Source organism: Onthophagus taurus, chromosome 7 (genome assembly GCF_036711975.1).
Source record: "Onthophagus taurus isolate NC chromosome 7, IU_Otau_3.0, whole genome shotgun sequence".
Classification (NCBI taxonomy): Eukaryota; Metazoa; Arthropoda; class Insecta; order Coleoptera; family Scarabaeidae; genus Onthophagus; species Onthophagus taurus.
In genome coordinates, this window is record NC_091972.1 from 13,205,680 (window position 1) to 13,223,863 (window position 18,184).

An 18,184-nucleotide genomic window follows, 5' to 3' on the forward strand; every position below is an offset into this window, starting at 1 on the left:
TACCATAACATTATATTTATTTCCGTTATAAACCTATTAATTAACTTGGAAGTAAACGTGTGCACGAACGCACATATAGACCAATTGGAAAGGAATCGAATGCAAAAAAGCACAAGGACATTGTCAAGCTACCCGCGTATATCACAGATTAGAAAATATTTAAACCCGATCTAATAAAAGGAGGTGGGGTGGTGGTAAGCTTTAGAATGCCCAGCCTATGCACGTTGCGATTGCATTTGCACTGTATAGAATAAAAAAATTAAATGTAAATCTGGTACACTTTCGTTCTCCTCGGGCACTCGGGTTCGCGAACGAAACGGGTAAAGCTCATTCTGAACGTTCGCGTGCGTTTCGTACGATCGACACCATGTCTTGGGTTCCGAGAGACTTGTCGCAAACGTGTGCCGTGTACACGACAGTGACGACTTGTTCCCCGTCTTCACTGCTCTTTTTGCAACTCATAGCAGGACTCTTTGGCAGATCGAGGGATGATATTTTCTCGCAAAATTCGGTGGATTCCAACGAGAACGTCGAAAATGAGTACGGTAGCCATTTTAAGTGGAACCACGGAGCTCCAGGATACGACGATAGAGAAGAATTCGATTTTGTTGTTGTTGGAGCTGGAAGTGCAGGATGCGTTGTAGCTAATCGGTTAACAGAAGTTCCAGAATGGAATGTAAGTTTTAGTTAACAATAATGATATCTGTTTGTATGATCGATGTATTACAAAATTTTAATAACCTCTGATGATGGGTAGTTGACGAAATCGGTTGGGTTATATCAAAATTTGAATAACCTCTGATGATGGGTAGTTGACGAAATCGGTTGGGTTATATCAAAATTTGAATACAATTGAAGTTAATTTAATACATTTTAAAGCAATTTTACAATTTTAGTTTAAGGTCAACAAATATAATTACTTTATTGATATTAACCTGTCTGTACTAATTATTTGAATAAAACTCTGTATATTCAAAGATGTAGAAATTAAAAATATCATATCTCATGAACTAATTGAGATACCGCTATAAAATTATCAGCATGTCGAAGTGAATTTATTCGAGTTTTAGTATTGTCAAAACAATTTCTACATTCCTATTAATCTGGGTGAAAATTTTTAAATATTATCTTTACATAAATAAGATTGGAGGGGATAGAAATTAAAAAAATTGTATTTGCAAGAATAATTGTGTTATTAGCATCAAACATAAAACATTTTAAAGCAAATTTATTCTATTTTTATGTTAGTAAAAATTGTTTCTTTATTTCTATTATCGTAAGTGTAATGATTTTTTAAATGTTTCCCCATGTTTTAATTAAGTGGACGCCATAACATATAGTAGAAATCAAAAAAATCGTATCTCAAAGACTAATTGAGATATCACTATGAAATATATAGAACTTTGAAGAAAATTTATTCGAGTTTTAATGCTGTAAAAATAATTTCTGTACTCCTATTAATTTGGCTGTAATAATTTTTTAAATACAATTCTCTATAAATAACAAACATTTTAAGGCAAATTTGCTCCAGTTTTAAAATAATAAAAGGTTCTTAATTCCTATAAACCAAATTGTTATATTTTTTGAAAACAACTCTGTGTCGAAGTTATGTTCAAAATTAACAAATTCTACTATTACTATTAAATAGAAAGCTTGAAATACAAATTTATGTGGTGAAGATAAAAATAATACTTATTTAATCCACGGAGAAAAGCCAAAAATTATTTTAGAGTTAACGAAGAATTATTGTTTATGTTACAAATAAACAAGTAAGCTATTCTCGTTCTTAGAAATTAAAGTTGGTTGAACCGATTGAAGTTTTTATTATTATCTTTTATAATTATGGAAAAAAGGGAAAGTGAATAAGTTAGTGAAATTGCATTATTCAACATTTAAAGTTTATTGTTTGATTTTTATTAACATTTAGTTCTTTGGGTTTAAATTTAAGTCAAAATAAGATACAAAAAGATCAATTATTTTATCATTTCGATGGTGTAAGTTTTACACATTCCTAAAATATTATATACAGTGTGTCCCCGGATTGTGTCCGCGTAAGGTATAATTGACGATAAATTTTTGAATTCAAATTCCATCTTTTGCAATTAAAGTCTGGATGCCATAAAACGAAATATAACCAAGTTTTACGTCAAATATCCTCAAAGTACCAAAGTTAACGCAAGAAGTTTGTTAACCGTTGCAGGTAAAGTGGTCTTTCTGAGCAATGTACAACAAAAGTTGATTAAGATAAAATGTTTGTTATGTTAAATTATAGCGATATGCCATATTTTATTAATTTAGGATATAAAAGCAAAATGTGCAGATTTTTAAATCATAAGATTAACAAAACATTTTGGATCTAAACTAAATTAACATAAAAGCTTATTCAATGATATCACCACCAACACTAACACATACTTGGTTATATTTCGTTTTATGACATCCAGACATTAATTGCAAAAGATGGAATTTGAATTCAAAAATTTATCGTCAATTATACCTTACGGGGACACAATTCGGGGACACACTGTATGTTGTACAACATAGGTATGCGGAAATCAATAACCCAGTTATATTTTATTTTATTTAAACACTTACTGGAGTAATTTTCATAACAGTTTGTTACACAACACAATGTCAATAGCAAATTTCGCTCTAGTTAGCAAAATTTGTGAGTTGCATTAGTTTACATATCCACGAATTTACGACAGGCTTATTATTCAAATAGTTGCAGATTTATTTACATTTAACCATTCATTATTCGTCAATTGAATTCTTGGTGTGGAATGAATGGTTTTCGACTTTTACAGCAGTGAAAATTTTTAAGCGCTTTTGCACAGACTTTTAGTGCGGTTCATCAACTCGTTGGCATTCCATTCGTTGTGAAGTGCAAATGACATCGTGAACACGCAAAGGAGCAAATGCAGTCGACCTGACTGCATTTCCATTTGATTCGGATTAGCTGCAGAGGAATTTATTTGCCCATTTCGACGCAGAATTCGTGGCAAACGGTAAAGGCGTTGGCGGTGATGTACGCTTTATAGCTATAACGTAGATCGTCCGGACCAGTCATGCAACAACAATTTACTACTTTCTTTGATCTGTGCGTGAGAAATTAACGATTGCATACCAAACTGAATTCAAATTTATTTACAAACACCTGCCGATTTGCAAACACTTGCCATAAATACTAACAACACCAACAATAACAATAAAACAAAGTTGGTCTGAAAAAAAGGGATTTGAAAGTTTTAAATATGAGTTGAACCTTTAACTTTCGCTAACGTGTACGAATCTGCAGCACAATACTGCGTCGTAAATTTTATGGTTAAATGGGCCCAACAGTTAGTACAATCGATCGATTTAAATGAACAACTCTTGCGTAAATTTAGCTACAACTTTTATCGGATAACAAAAAAATATTTATTCCACTCTAGTTTTAATTTTAAATGAGATTGTTAAATATTATTACACAATTGGTGTAATAATATTGTTTTAATAAATACATAAAAATCGATGAAAGTAAAAGGAGGTCACTACTATTTAATCGTGTAGTATTAATATAGAAATATTAAAATATAACATTGAAGAAATTTAAAGACAATTAAATTTCCCGTTACCGTTTAGAAGCGGTTTTGACCGATTGATGAAGTTCAGTGTTGATATAAACAAGAACTTTCACTTGTAATTATTGCAGATTTATAGTTCAAAAGGAATTAAAGCAAAAACACATGTGTTTGACATTCCTAAAGCGCGGAAATCCAGAGTTAAAAATACGATACCCCGGTAGCTTTCTCGCGAAGCATTCATTAATTTCCATTTAGAGGTGCATTTTTCGCGGTGAAAAATTGCTGGGAACAACACCGTCGGTTTCGCGGTTTTTAGGATTATAACTTGTTAATTAATAGCTTTCAAAGAAAAATTTATTTTTCATCCTATACAAAAGTTATCGTCATTATAAATTGATACAATTAAAACTGCATATTTCATAATGATTACTTAAAGTTTTTATATGTTGGATTTACATTAATTAAAGTTTTTGCTACTTAGAAATCATAGTACAACGTTGTACAACAGTCCAGTCAAGTAAAAGTGTCGTGTTTAATGAGTCATAACTTTTGTTGCATGCGCACGATAATTTTTATAGTAACCAATATGAGTTTTTACAACACTTGCATATTCGGTTACATTTAAAAACACTATTAGGTAACGTCATTAAGCTCGTTTATGACTGGGTGAAATTTGACGCTTTGTGGTTTTATATTACATATTCAGAAATAATTAATAAGACTTATTTTGATTTAAATAAATTCTAATTTTATTAATTCTTTTTAAGAAAAAGCGTTTGTTAAAGTAGATTGTGGAAACGGTGGAGTTATTTTAACAAATAATCGTAATATATTTAGAAATACAATCGATGGAATGAACCTTCGTATCTAGGAATAAAGTTTCACACCTTCAATTCGAAGAAATACGAAGTCCGACCAACATAAATCTTTGAGGACAAAAAGTTTTTACAAACAGTGAAATTTTCTCCTGATTTGTTTCATATCAAAGAATGATTTAAGTAGACTGAAAAGAAGTTCTATTTGGATTGAAAAAAAAGTAACCAATTTATACCATTTTATGGTGACTATCTAAATCTTTTTGGAATATCTGTCGTGTTAAACTAGGATAACTTATTCCAATTTTACTGTGTTGTAAAAGTTTAGAAAACTGGGAAAAATGTTGGAATTGTTGACCATTATACACCTTTCTCAAAATTTCACATTGACACTTAAACGCATTAGTTAGTTGTGAATTTTTGAAAGTCACGAAATGTTAGTTTTCCTAGTTAATCCTGACAAAGTTAAAATACAAGTTAGTTCAGAAACTTTTTATTAATATACTGGCCAATATTTCTCTTGTATGTAATGAAGTGTTACCATATTCTGCAAGTTGTTATTTGTAGCAACTTTCGTAGACGACCTCTATAGGCAAAGCAATATTATCTTGCTGCATTCAAAGATACCAAATAATAATCCACCTTTATATATCAAATGGCGATGATGACTAGTGGTGACGTTTCAGTTTTCCTTCAGTTTCTCAGAACACAGGCTACTAGAATACTAGCTTTGAAATTTTTGATTTGTTCATTTTGAAGTAGGTTTACTTAGAAACAAAGCTCACATACTTTTGATTTTCGAATTATGATGTCATGTTCCTTTGGTACATACATTCGGCCAGATCGAGAGTACATCACTGAAGGCATGGAGAGTTGATACTTGTGGAGGTAACGTAGTCACCATCTTCTTTTTCCTCTTCTAATAGGACCATTTGTCTACTTTTTGGTCATCTGCAACTCTGACGTCAAATTTTCATACTATCTTTTAGATAGTAATTCAGGGGCTGGTTTGGTGTCTGGTTTTTCTAGCATGATTCATTTGGTCGATCATTCGGGAGACATCCATTAACATTCCCTTCGCGTGGATCGTACTCATCTCACCACATCCTGGACTCCGTATTCATCTTTTATTGTACTCTCATTATATAATCATGTGAACTGGACCTTAGTATAGTTGTGATTGTTTTCATTTTGGCCGATCTTGTTATTTGTTTTGGTTTTGCCGTATCAGTTTAGAATTTTTAATGCTTTCTAATTTTTTGATTTGTCTTCTTCCATGGTTTTTTTCATTTTGTTCTTCTCCATTATTGATGGCTAGTTTTCCCCATGCCAAGTAGAATGCAATTAGTTTGCGAAGTATCTTAAGCACCATTTTTTGATGACCATAGAGGTCATGTTGCATGACTTCAAAATGTTTTTCCAGTTTCCTTTTTAATCGTTGTATAATAATCGCTGTTTATTTCTTATTTCTTTATATCTACTATATTCCTCTTGGCTTCTATTATTCCTGTACCTCATATAGGCACTTCTTTTTTCTAATCCCAGTTTCTTGACTTATTTAGTAAACCATGGTCTGTTCTTAATGTATATACTGTATCCGTTTCTGTGATATGGTTGTAGCTAATATAGTTTCTTCACTGACATAAATCTTTTGTACAGTGATGAACAATGATTCTATATAGAATTTCGAAATATATTGCTGTTTTCTTTTGTCAAAAGGTGTCTAAAGTACATAGCGTGATAAAAATTTTGACGTTGTGGTTACTATTGTCCTCATTACATCTCTGAATGATACCTAGGACTTTGTTGCCAATTCTAGAATTGAAATTGCACAAGTTCTGGTATGAAGAAGTGGATGTTTCTTGCACAATCTGCGGCTAAATTAGTCAGTCTTAAAAATTGTGCCTGTTGCAGATATAAAATTTCAATCATATCGCTTAACAGAAAATAGTTCTTTATCAAAACCGATACTTAGATCTATCAGACAAATATCATGATAAACATTCTTTTCTAAAATAATATTCCATCATTCATCAATGAACGCATTATAACAATTGTTAATATATCATTGCCATATAAAAATACGAGAATGTAAAAAATAAACATCAATTACAAACCTTGGGGTTTTAAAAACATTTATACGTTAAAACTGTTCTTTCGAACAATTTGAAATAACAAAAGCAGAAACGGTCCTTTATAACTTTATAAAGTTTCATTTTTTAAATCCACGTTGTTTTGGAGAACACAGATTTAATTTCACTTTTCACAAAGTAAAGTTAAACAGATAATATTTGAAAAAATATGTAAAATGAAAATTATGGAAACATAAAGCTTGGTATAATTTAACTTCAAACATTCCTTTATAACCTGAAAGACTTGTTAAATTCCAACCGTTTCAGAATATACATCCTTTTCATTAACCTCATCTTCAACACACATCAAATTAAATAGGTGATTTTTAAAAAATTATATGTAATGATTTGTTCAAAATGGAACTTTAAAATTTGGTGTGATCTAATCTTACACATTCCTCTGTAAGCTCAAAAAGTTGCAATTTTCAAATCCTAAAAATTTCAGAGAAAACAATTTTTTAAAAGCCTCACGTTTAGTAATCATCAACTGAAATAGGTGACTTTAAAAAAATTATATTAAATTACTTGTTCATCAGGGCAAGTTAAAGTTTGCTGTAACCGACCCTCAAATGTTTCTCAACAACCTCAAGAAGTTTTTTTTCTTAAGTCCTAATCAATTTAGAGAAAACCATTTTTTTCATGGCCTCATCTGCAACAAACATCAAATCACATAGTACAATTACAACTTTACCATAGAATGTTAAAGTTTGGGATGATCTAACCTCAACCATTCCTTTATAAGCAGTTGAATTTCTTAAATTTTACCTGTTTCCGAGAAATGACTTCATGAACCTAGAAGGGTCGAGAATTGAACGTTTCAAAGTCGTGTTATATTTTCCAATTTTTAATTTATATGCCATAATATGCGTGAAAGTTGAGTGTAGCCCATACCAGTTAATTTACATGAGTACATGATTAGTAACGTTCAAGCTTTCATTAAATATTTTGATTAATTAGTTTAATGTAATTTGTACCGATTTTAGGTTTAGATTAAAAACGTTTCCAGCGTGTATCACAGTTATCTACATTCATTAGGAATTTATCATTTAATTTAAATGTAGTTTAAATATAGGGAATTCGTTAGTAAATGAATTGTTAATTAGTCGAACTAGTACAATGTAATCAATAAAACTAAATAAAAATCATTATGTACAAATTAACAAATATTGTCCAGAATGATCCAAAAGTGTCACATAATTCCCAATAAGCCGTTTCAACCACTAATAAACGTCAAACAAGTGTCGATGAAAAATATACGGCCTAAATCAACGAGTCATTGTGCCCACCACGTATGGTTATATTTCGACGAACACATATAGAGTATATTGCGAAACGCGGTTGGTTTCGGCATAAATCAACGGCTAATTCGACGGTTCAACATGCTAATTTTGAGCTAACACAACGTTTTTAACGACGACTTGTTTCGCGAGAAATCACATAAATGTTACGTAACTCGAACATTTTTCTAACCTACTTCCTTAAGAATTTTATTTAAGCAAAATACCACAATAAAAATAAAAAGAAATGTGATTTGATCTGGGTGTGCAAGTGTTTAGGTGGAGCGAAAATTGAACCGTGAAAATTCCGTTCTTTTACTTGAAATGCAGCATTGGCCTGTTTATTACGTTTCATACCGCGTGTACACAATAATTACCACGTGTGTTTGTTATTTACGATCAACACTTCCTGCATGAAAATAATACCTTTCGCTTCTGTAATACACCATGCTGTACACTTTTATTAAATTTATACATTAAAATCAAGATTAATTGCTTTTTTTAAGTCGAGAGGTGATGTTGAAAAATTCTGTTTTTAATGAAATAATTATTTCAGTAAATTTAAATACAGGAAATCAACCTTCGCAATACCACAAAATTAATGCATTATTCAATTTCCCACATACTTATTAAATTACATATTTCCTTGAAAATTTTATTAGATTCCTGGTTTATTAAGATATTTCTTACTAATAAAAAAATAAATTTTAAATAATAACTATAAATCAATTCTAAGGATATAAAGCTATTGTTAAGATACAAATCAACTTTAAGGTCAACAAGTAATGTTTGTAAAGACATTCTTTAATCAGATATAAGCTGGAGTGTGAAAATTTCCTTTCTTTTTCAACCTAACAGGATGGAAGGTAAGGTACATTACCGTTTGGAACGGTTACCTACTCGCCGTAAGGTCTATTGTAATGAATATTTATGTACAAGTAACTTGAAAGTAGTTAATGGGTATTAAACTTACCAGGAACTTTGATCGAGAGCAGATCGTGCTCGACATATTCGCTGACAATAAAACCACAGCGGGTTACGTAACATTACCACCAAAAAAAATAACCTGAACGTGAAATGAAAGTATGGCAAAAACGGAGTTTACTTTGACTGGCGGATTTCTTTCGTAATGTACGTTTCGGTTGAGTTAATTATATTTAACTATTAGTAAAATAGAAACATTAACGGATTTAATCTTACTTTGTAAAGCTGATGTTAAGTAGACGCATAAAAAGTGATAAATAAATATTCAATTTATGTAAATTATTTACGAAGTAAGCGCAATTAACTTTGTGGGTTATCGATCAAATTACTTCCTTTTCATTGTAATACATCCTTTCTTAAGAAATTACCTTGGATTTTTTAAGTTATTATTTTTTTTCTGATTGCTAAAACGTAGAGAAAAAAAACATTATCTTTGAAATGATCTTGAAAGTAGACCATGATCTACTTCAACAGACTATAATTTGCTAAGTGTTGTACAAAATTTATTCATTTAAAATTGTCGTTTAAATCTCCATGACATAGTTCACCAAACAATACCCACTCAATTATCGCCTACGTTTTATAATTACATTTACATTGTTTCAGTTTATAATAAATTCTAAATAAATATCATTAATAAGCACTTTTATGACAAATCACAAATGCCACAAATTTTCTTGTTAATACACTTGAAGTAAAATAGGCTATGCGCAAGAATAAGTAAAATAAAAATAAAGTTTTACAAATTATCGTGAATAAAGTGCTATGGAACAATTATTCTAGTATATAGATTTAGTTACAGTATATAGAACAGGTTTAGTACTAGCGATATGTCTGAAAATTGTAAAAAACAAATAAAAGTAGTAAACTTCCGAATATACTGCAGCCACCACAGCTTTCAGTTCAAAAGAATCGACGTAGACTAACAATATTGTTCGAAGAGAGTAAAAAATTTTATAAACAATTCATGATAATGTTCGAAATTTTCAACTTGATAAATCAATCATAAAATTATCGAAATTATTTGCCTAAATAGTTGTAGATCGGACAGGATATACCCAGGTTTACAGAGGAAGGGTTAAAAATAGAGTATGTTATGAGGACCTTCAAGTATGGTATTATTGCTTTATTCACGTCCTAGATATTATGAATATTTACTACATATACCATATAAAGTGGAGTTACAAAAGTGGCAAAAAATGGGCTTTGTTGTTGATCACCTAAAACAAGGTGGAAACAACAGTAACAACAAAAAAAATCTTTAAAACTCGTTAATATTAAAGACATTCGCAAACATATCTATTAGTTCTTTAAATCCAATTCCATTAGATTTAATTCTACGTGATGTGGCGGTTACCACAAAACAATTTTTCTTATTTACTAAGTCATGGTATACATACAAATCTTAGTTCGTTTTTTCTCTTTGTATACCCATAAAGAATACATTATAGCATAACTTTGTCAATAGAAGTGATATGATATCAGTATTATGCTCATAGTGCACAAACAGCATTTGAAATTAATTTTGTGCATAACTTTATATAATTACGAACAAAACCCGGATTTAGATATCACAAAGTGTATTTCTTTTTTTGATGATTTTGAGATGTAGGTATTGTGTAAAAATAAGGCTATAATCATGTTGCTGTCAATACATAGGGGAGTACTGATTACTTCTATATATTTTTTGGGATTGACGTTAATCAAAAATTTCTTCTTAGTGAAAACATTTCCTGGATCAATTTATTTTTTCGTGATACACAGCAGGGATGTTTTCCCCCAAGTTTGTAGGCAAAATAATATTTCCGGGCGTACATAAAAGGGCAACGAAGAGAATCAATATTTTTTAATCAAGAAAGTTAATACATCTTCGAAAATAACCGTAGGAGGTATGTTTTAAACATTTTTTCTCTGTTTACAGAACATCTCAATTCTAAATATAGCGGTTTCAAATAAATTTTTATTTTAACAAAAAGTGAATATCAAATAAACATAAGAAATAAAAAATCACCTGATTCATATACTAACTAAGTAATTGATATTTAATCATAAATTTATTTAATAATCGTTTTAGTAGATAATTTTGTTGATATTGTTTATGATTTCCCTTTTAACGTAACGGTTAAATGGAGTGCAATCTGAAAGATGAAATGTAGGATGAACTTCAGTTGTTGGTTGTGTAAGTACAAAAGTGAAGCATTATTAGCGTCACTACATATTGCGTCCAAAAGATATATTCGGAGAAACGAGCGGACCGTCCGCGGATATATGTAACTATAAATTATGATTATACGACCGGGATTATGGGATGATAAAGGAGTGCACAGGTGGTTTACAATTTATGTTCCGGCAGTTTTTCCTCGGGTTCTCTTTTTTTAGCTTGCGTTTTAACCCAAAACAGCCAAAATATGTTTACACGGGTAGGAATTGTTTTATAAACGTATTAATAGGAAAGGATTTATTATCTTAAATTATTAATTGTTAGTTCAATTATATAATAATTGTTTCAATTTAAAAAAAAATAAACAATGCAAAAAAGATGTTCTATATTTACGAACATGATAATAGAAAATAATTTCTGGGAAATTCAGGAAAAGCAAGACCTAGATATTACGGTCTCTTGGTACGATTCCACTGATATGAACAAACTAGATATTATTACGAAAGACAATGTGCATGTAATATGAGCTACATGGCTGAACAATGAAATTTCTTTCAACTTGACATTTATTTGATCATATCGTGATAAGACACATATTAGCTTCAAAATGTATGTAAAAACAGAATTTATAAACAATTTAACATACAATGGCGAGATCTATTCATAGATAATTTAACCACAATAATGAGTGGAACCCACATTGGATACGGTTTGCATCCTAACAATAATATCGATGATATTCATTCACTCGATGATATTCATGAATGGGAATTAATGTTTTGACGAAGCATGGAACTTCGTACTAAATATAGAGCATAGCTCGCCCGGTTATGGATGGTAACTTGATTTTCGAATTAAAACCGATACTGAATGACGATTTACAAGGGGACAATATAAAACTAAAACCACGTAGATACACCAATCAATTTTGATCCTGTTTGTTATGCAATCAATTAAAATCACAAACAATAACACGATAAATACACACACGGTCGTCTTTTATCTTTGATGATTACAATTTCGATGTAACATGGTTTCTCTACTATCTGAATTTACTCGCACACCCGATGACATCGAAGCTCGTCGCGTGCGGAATCCCTTGCTCGTTTTCCATTATGCAGGATAATCGTTTGCAAACAAGAACGACCTTCATTCATTATTCAGTGCACACCTCATTAGTTCACAAACGATGATCGCGGTTGTGGCAGCAACGCAATTTTCTTCTTACGGCTCAGGAGATTAACGCTTTCATCCGATTTCTCGATCACATTCAATTATTGGGTACAATGAGCTCTTTTCCCCCTTTCGTAATTGTATGTAAATCGACATATTGTTGTCTATGTTGTAAAGATCTACATCCACTCTCATCATGATGACGATATTTTTTACTCAATTTGTGCTTTAAAACTGTAAAATTTACGATGGGTTCGTTTAGTCGATTTTTTAGAGAAAATTTACATGTGTACATTTAATTATATAACGACGTCACGGATGATTATTAACCGTTATTTATGTTATTTCGCTCGTCACTAAAATAAACAGACAGTTTGAGTATAAATTTCGTTCGGAGGTAAAGCTCGTCGCTGTACCTGAATAATGTTCCATTGTTACGGCTGTTCCACCCGAATTGGCAGAATTTAAATTTATTTATTTTCCCGCCCAACTTGTCAAATTGAAATTATAATATCCCCCAACCCGTTACAAAATTCGCCCGTACCTCGTACTTTCGCCACGGATTTATTTCATAAAACTGGTTCAGTTTTGTTCACTCGCCAATTGTAATTGGTAACTAGATTGCCAGGTTTTATAAATATTCATTGGATGTTCAGTTTTAAACAAAAATCGATAGTTAGCGTGGACAAAACCGTTCATATTAAAATTCTATTGTATGTTTTATATCAATTATTACAAAACGCGGGCGTTTCTAGAAATATCGAAGTAGCCATCTAAATGGTAACTAAATATTAAATTAGTTACTTACTTCTGGTTAATTTCTATTAATATTTATGAATTTCATCAACTCTAACAGTCTCAGAGCGGAGTTCGCATTTTCTTCTACAGCTCAACCCATTCCAAGACGGGGGGGTTATTAACATATTAAGTGGAAAATCGTGCGAACACTTTACCTCAGACTTGATTAATAACGTTCTTAATCGTGCTCTATTATCGTTTCTTATTTTTACATCACGTAGGTCCTTCTTACTTCCTTAATATGATTGATTAAAAAAAAACAATTATTTAAGAAAATATTGAACGTTAGAATTTATTTTATTTATAAGAATTTCGAGAAATAAAATTAGAGTTAATTTGTCATTTTCATTTCTCTCAGAACTAGTACTAAGATCGTCGAACAGAATATTTGTCATGATACAAAAATCTGTTTTTACTTATTATAACCTGATAAATAGGTCTATAAATGCTTTCTTAGTAACTAACCATAAGCTATGTAGATTCTCTTTATTTTCTCTGTAACAATCCAAACATTTCTGTCTATCCTGTTAGGATTCAGTCATATAAAATCACTGCTTTGTTTACTTGAATACTTAATTAGTCTAAATCTATAAGGATCCAATATAGATGATAATTTTTACATTTCTGGGTAAGACATATTTTTTAACGAACGAACTCAATCTGAATCATTCATAAGAGCACCGAAAAGCTTCTGATCTGTGAGAAGTCTCTTTATGTCCCACGTTTTCTTATTGGTGACATAATGAGAAAGTGCTCACAACAACACGAGACAATACATCATAACAATGTCTTACATAGATTTCATTGTTATATCCATGTGCGATTTGATAAAATAAACAAGAAGGTTTTCCTTTTCAAAAATCGGATATCACTTTTTTAATATCACTCTTTTAGCACCGTAGATCCGTTGTCATCGATGCAGATATCTTCTTCGATTGGTGGCGTAATATGACACCAGAACATGTCGAACGTGCTAATGTGATGACGATGACCGATGATTGATTACTGAATTCGAAAGTTTGTTCGAAACCCATTTATACAGTGACACAAACTGCTATACGAGCTCTACGTTTCGAACTTACATCCATCCGAGTCATTTAACGTCCGCGTCTTGTGAAGCTCGATGAGTCTCTTAGAAATTATTAATGTGCCACATTTAGTGTATACTTCCGCAGTTCTATCCCAAATCCTCTTATCTTGTTTAGCGATGAGCACTTGTTTAGTTCCTATCAAAAGATGAAGGTAGTCAGTTTGTAGTCGGTAAATATTATGAAAGATTACCTGATAAGTAAATCTCTTTCGGAGGTTTCGTACTGATATTCTACTATGCTCGTTTTTCTAAAAAAAGCATTTATGAAGTTAAGGATTTATTGTTCCAAAACAGCAACTTTACGTAATCTGAAGCGTTGCATGAGATTGCGAGTGAACTGGAATTGTTCAATACCTTCACTTTACTGATTCTCGAAGAAATCTTATCGTGCAGGAATTTTGAGAAATCTTCCATGTGTAGTATAGAGTATATGTGAGGAACAGTTCTAGAATTCAGCGGAGAAGTTTTGCTGCGCATGTTATCATGGTAATTGCCCACGGCATCTCCATTCCTTACCTTTTAACTTTTGTGTCTTGACTGTCTGTGTGTGACGATGGTTATGAACGGTCTCTAGCAATTTGGAATGGTTCAGAAAAACAACACTAATTATAGGCTCAGAAAAATCAATCTTATTGAATTACTATGTGTAAATCTTAAAGAAGACTTAGATTTATGATAAGGGTTTGTAGGCATCAGAGTAAGATATCACAATGTTGGGGTTATTAATTATTTTCAGATCTCGTAGATTTACTCTATTCTCCCTCCCATTTGCTCATTGGTGTGCTGGCAAAGGCAAAAGAAACAGAAATCAGATGGCATAGAAAGCAAAAGAAATACAGGTACATTAGCCATACATGGATACTTGATTTGATACTAGATGATGACTAAACTAAAATTTCTCCGAGAACAAATTTGGAAGGATAAAGTACAACATTTCTATAGAAACTCAAAAAAACTTGCTCAGATTTAAAGAGAATTAACAGACTTACTTTTTCTCAATTCCGATTGGGAGTTATTGGTAATAAATATATTTGTGTTGATATTATTGGTCTATTATGGTCTCTTATAAAGACGTTCTTGGTCGCCACGAGGTTCCTATTTGCTTCTACATCAACATCGGAAGCAATTTGATTGGAGTGAAATCTGTCCCACAAGAATCTGACGCACATTCTGAAAGTTCAAAGCTCCAGCGGCATTCCAATTTTTGCGAATTATAAGAAGTCGATATTAAATCTAAGATGGATCCTAAAATTTAACTTCAGAAACGATTCTTTCTTCCGAAACATTTTTGATTGTAATTTCGGCTGAAATGGAAAAGATTTTATCTTTATTCAACCTAAAATGTATATAAAGTGTCCCAGATGGATTGAACTACAACTTTAATCCAACCGAAAACAAAACATTGCGTTTGTAAGAATTATTATTTTTTAATTCGTATTTTGTTTATTTCTACTTTAATTTTTTTCTACGCACAATGCGCGGTTTCAAATTCCATTATTTCATTCATTGTAGGCTTGGATGCCATTCGACAAGGCAAGCGATAATGTTCAAAAGAATAATTAAAAACATGCATTGAATCGTTAAAAAAACAAGACCTTTTATTTACGTTTTCACAAAAAATGTACGCTAAAAACTAGAACATTTTTCTTGTATTTTTAAACAGAATAAAACACGATTTTTTTAAGTTAATCGATTAAAATTGGTATTTTGGAGTTAGAGTTAGTATAAACATATATTTTAATTAATAACCGATAATATAAAAGCAACATTCATTAATGAAACAAAATATGATGCATTCGATCCAATAGTTCATAATTTGTTCGCAGAACCGTTGCGTAAAAAATAATGTATCGTTATATTATGTTTGTATTTATATAACATAATTTATTAATAAATGTTATTTTAAATTATTCATTCTTGGTGATTATTGTACCATAAATACTGTTGGTAAAACGCTATCGGCTACGTTGTTGAAATTAATACTTGGTTTTAAATTAATTTAAACAATTATTTTCTTTTAATAATAATTATACCTCACTCGTTTATATATTCAAAAATGTTTAATCATCGTATACATATTAACCTAATTCAGAAGATAATACTTTTTATATTTATGAAATACCTTTCTATAGAGTTATTTATTAATTATTTGTATTATTTTTTAGGTTTTACTTCTTGAAGCTGGTCCAGAAGAACAAGATGTCATCGATGTTCCAGCTTTTGCTCCACTTTTACAAATGTCCAGTGTCGATTGGGGTTACACAACTCAGCCATCGCCGCATAGTTGTAGAGCTAGACCAAATGGTGGATGCCCGTGGGTTAGAGGAAGGGTAATGGGAGGATCATCATCGCTAAATTATTTGCTATACATGCGAGGTACACCGTTGGATTACGACGAATGGGCTGCGCAGGGAAATCCGGGGTGGGATTACAAAAGCGTACTTCCTTATTTCATTAAATCCGAAGATAATCGCAATATTGAAATAATTAGAGCAGGATATCACGGAATAGGTGGTTATCAAACGGTCGAACAATTTCCTTATAGAGATGCGAACGTAGAAATTGTTACGGAGGGATTTAGGGAATTAGGATTGGAAGAGATGGATTTGAACGCCGATAGACAAGTTGGAGTAATGATTGCTCAACATACTACAAGAGATGGTGAACGTTTAACGACGAACGGGGCATTTATAAGACCAATTAGAGGTAAAAGAAGGAATTTAACTGTAAGAATAAATTCTCAGGCTACAAGAATTCTAATAGATCCTGAATCTAAAATTGCGTATGGAGTCGAATACATAAGAAATGGAAAAGTAGAAACTGTATATGCTCGAAAAGAAGTTATTTTATCATCGGGATCATTAAATTCGCCAAAACTTCTTATGTTAAGTGGTGTTGGACCTTCTGAACATTTAAATACGTTAGGGATTAATGTTATTCAAGATTTATCAGTTGGATATAATCTTCATGATCACACAACGATCGATGGAGTTGTTTTTGCTTTAACAAACAAGACATCAACGGCAGTTGATGATCAGCAAATGCGCGAAGATGTGGAATATTACAGACAAACTCATAGAGGACCTTTATCAGCTACAGGACCTTTACAAGTTAACGCAATGGTTCAAACAAAATACGCATCAGAAACACGACCAGATATTCAATATTCTTTGGATGCCACGAATGTTAACAACTTTTTCACCGACCCAATTTTAACAGCAGAAACAACAATAACCCCGATTGCTTATTACGATGCGATGATGGTTAGACCAATTCTCTTAGCACCAAAATCACGTGGTGTTGTTATGTTAAATAATTCTGATCCAATATTTGGTCAACCGTTAATTTTCGCAAACACTTTTAAAGAAAGAGTTGATCTTTTGACGATAATCGAAGGAATCAAGCAAAGTTTAAACCTTTTACGAACAGAGTCATTTAGAAAAGCTGGGATTCAACTTGTAGCCCAACAACTTCCAGCTTGTAGGAACTACGAGTTTGGTACGGATTCTTATTGGGCTTGTATTGCCCAAGAATACACAACCACAATTTTCCATCCCGTTGGAACTTGCAAAATGGGACCGAAAAATGATAGAAGTGCTGTTGTTGATCCAAAATTAAGAGTTTATGGTATTGGTAACCTTAGAGTAATTGATGCTTCCATTATGCCGATTATTCCGAGAGGAAATACAAATGGCCCAACTATTATGATTGGCGAAAAAGGAAGTGATCTTATTAAGGATAGATGGCTAAAAACTGGGGACGTTATAGCCACTCAGGTTCAATACGCTGTTACTGAAACTTTAGATAAATTCAAAAAATGAAAATGTTTTTGTTTGACGATATGGTGCTAAAATTTATGAATTAATTAAACATTACTAATAATTGAAAAATTATACTGTATATATTTGTAAATCGTTAAGAAATTAGCTTTAAAAGATTGATACCATGTTACTATATTAACGAATTAGCGTACGTCATTTTAAGTTTAATAAATTATTTTAAATAAAGAATCTTTTCTTTTAAAATTGAATGCAAAGAATATTCGCTCTATATATTTTACACATGTTAATTATTCCGAATTATTCAGCGTAACGAGAAATTATTTCGAAAATAATAAATACGTCGTGATTTCGAAAGTAGTTTTGCTTGAAATCTTATTAATAATCTGACCTTGTGATGGATTTGCTG

At 31.5% G+C, this 18,184-nt stretch overlaps 1 protein-coding gene across 1 annotated transcript; it reads left to right on the forward strand.

The window, feature by feature from the left end:
- The first annotated feature begins 287 nt into the window (after nt 1–287).
- LOC111425685 (glucose dehydrogenase [FAD, quinone]-like) lies at nt 288–17,905 on the forward strand. Its single transcript, XM_023059890.2, has 2 exons — nt 288–676; nt 16,162–17,905. Exons 1-2 carry the CDS (start codon nt 368–370, stop codon nt 17,815–17,817), a joined length of 1,965 nt encoding a protein of 654 aa, XP_022915658.2. The 5' UTR covers nt 288–367; the 3' UTR covers nt 17,818–17,905.
- Nucleotides 17,906–18,184: the final 279 nt, after the last annotated feature.

Excerpts from the sequence above, each read along its gene's own strand:
- LOC111425685 (XM_023059890.2), top strand. The coding sequence starts at position 368 with ATGTCTTGGGTTCCGAGAGACTTGTCGCAAACGTGTGCCGTGTACACG. Across the intron at positions 677-16,161 it reads CAGAAGTTCCAGAATGGAAT|GTTTTACTTCTTGAAGCTGG; the intron begins GTAAGTTTTAGT and ends ATTATTTTTTAG.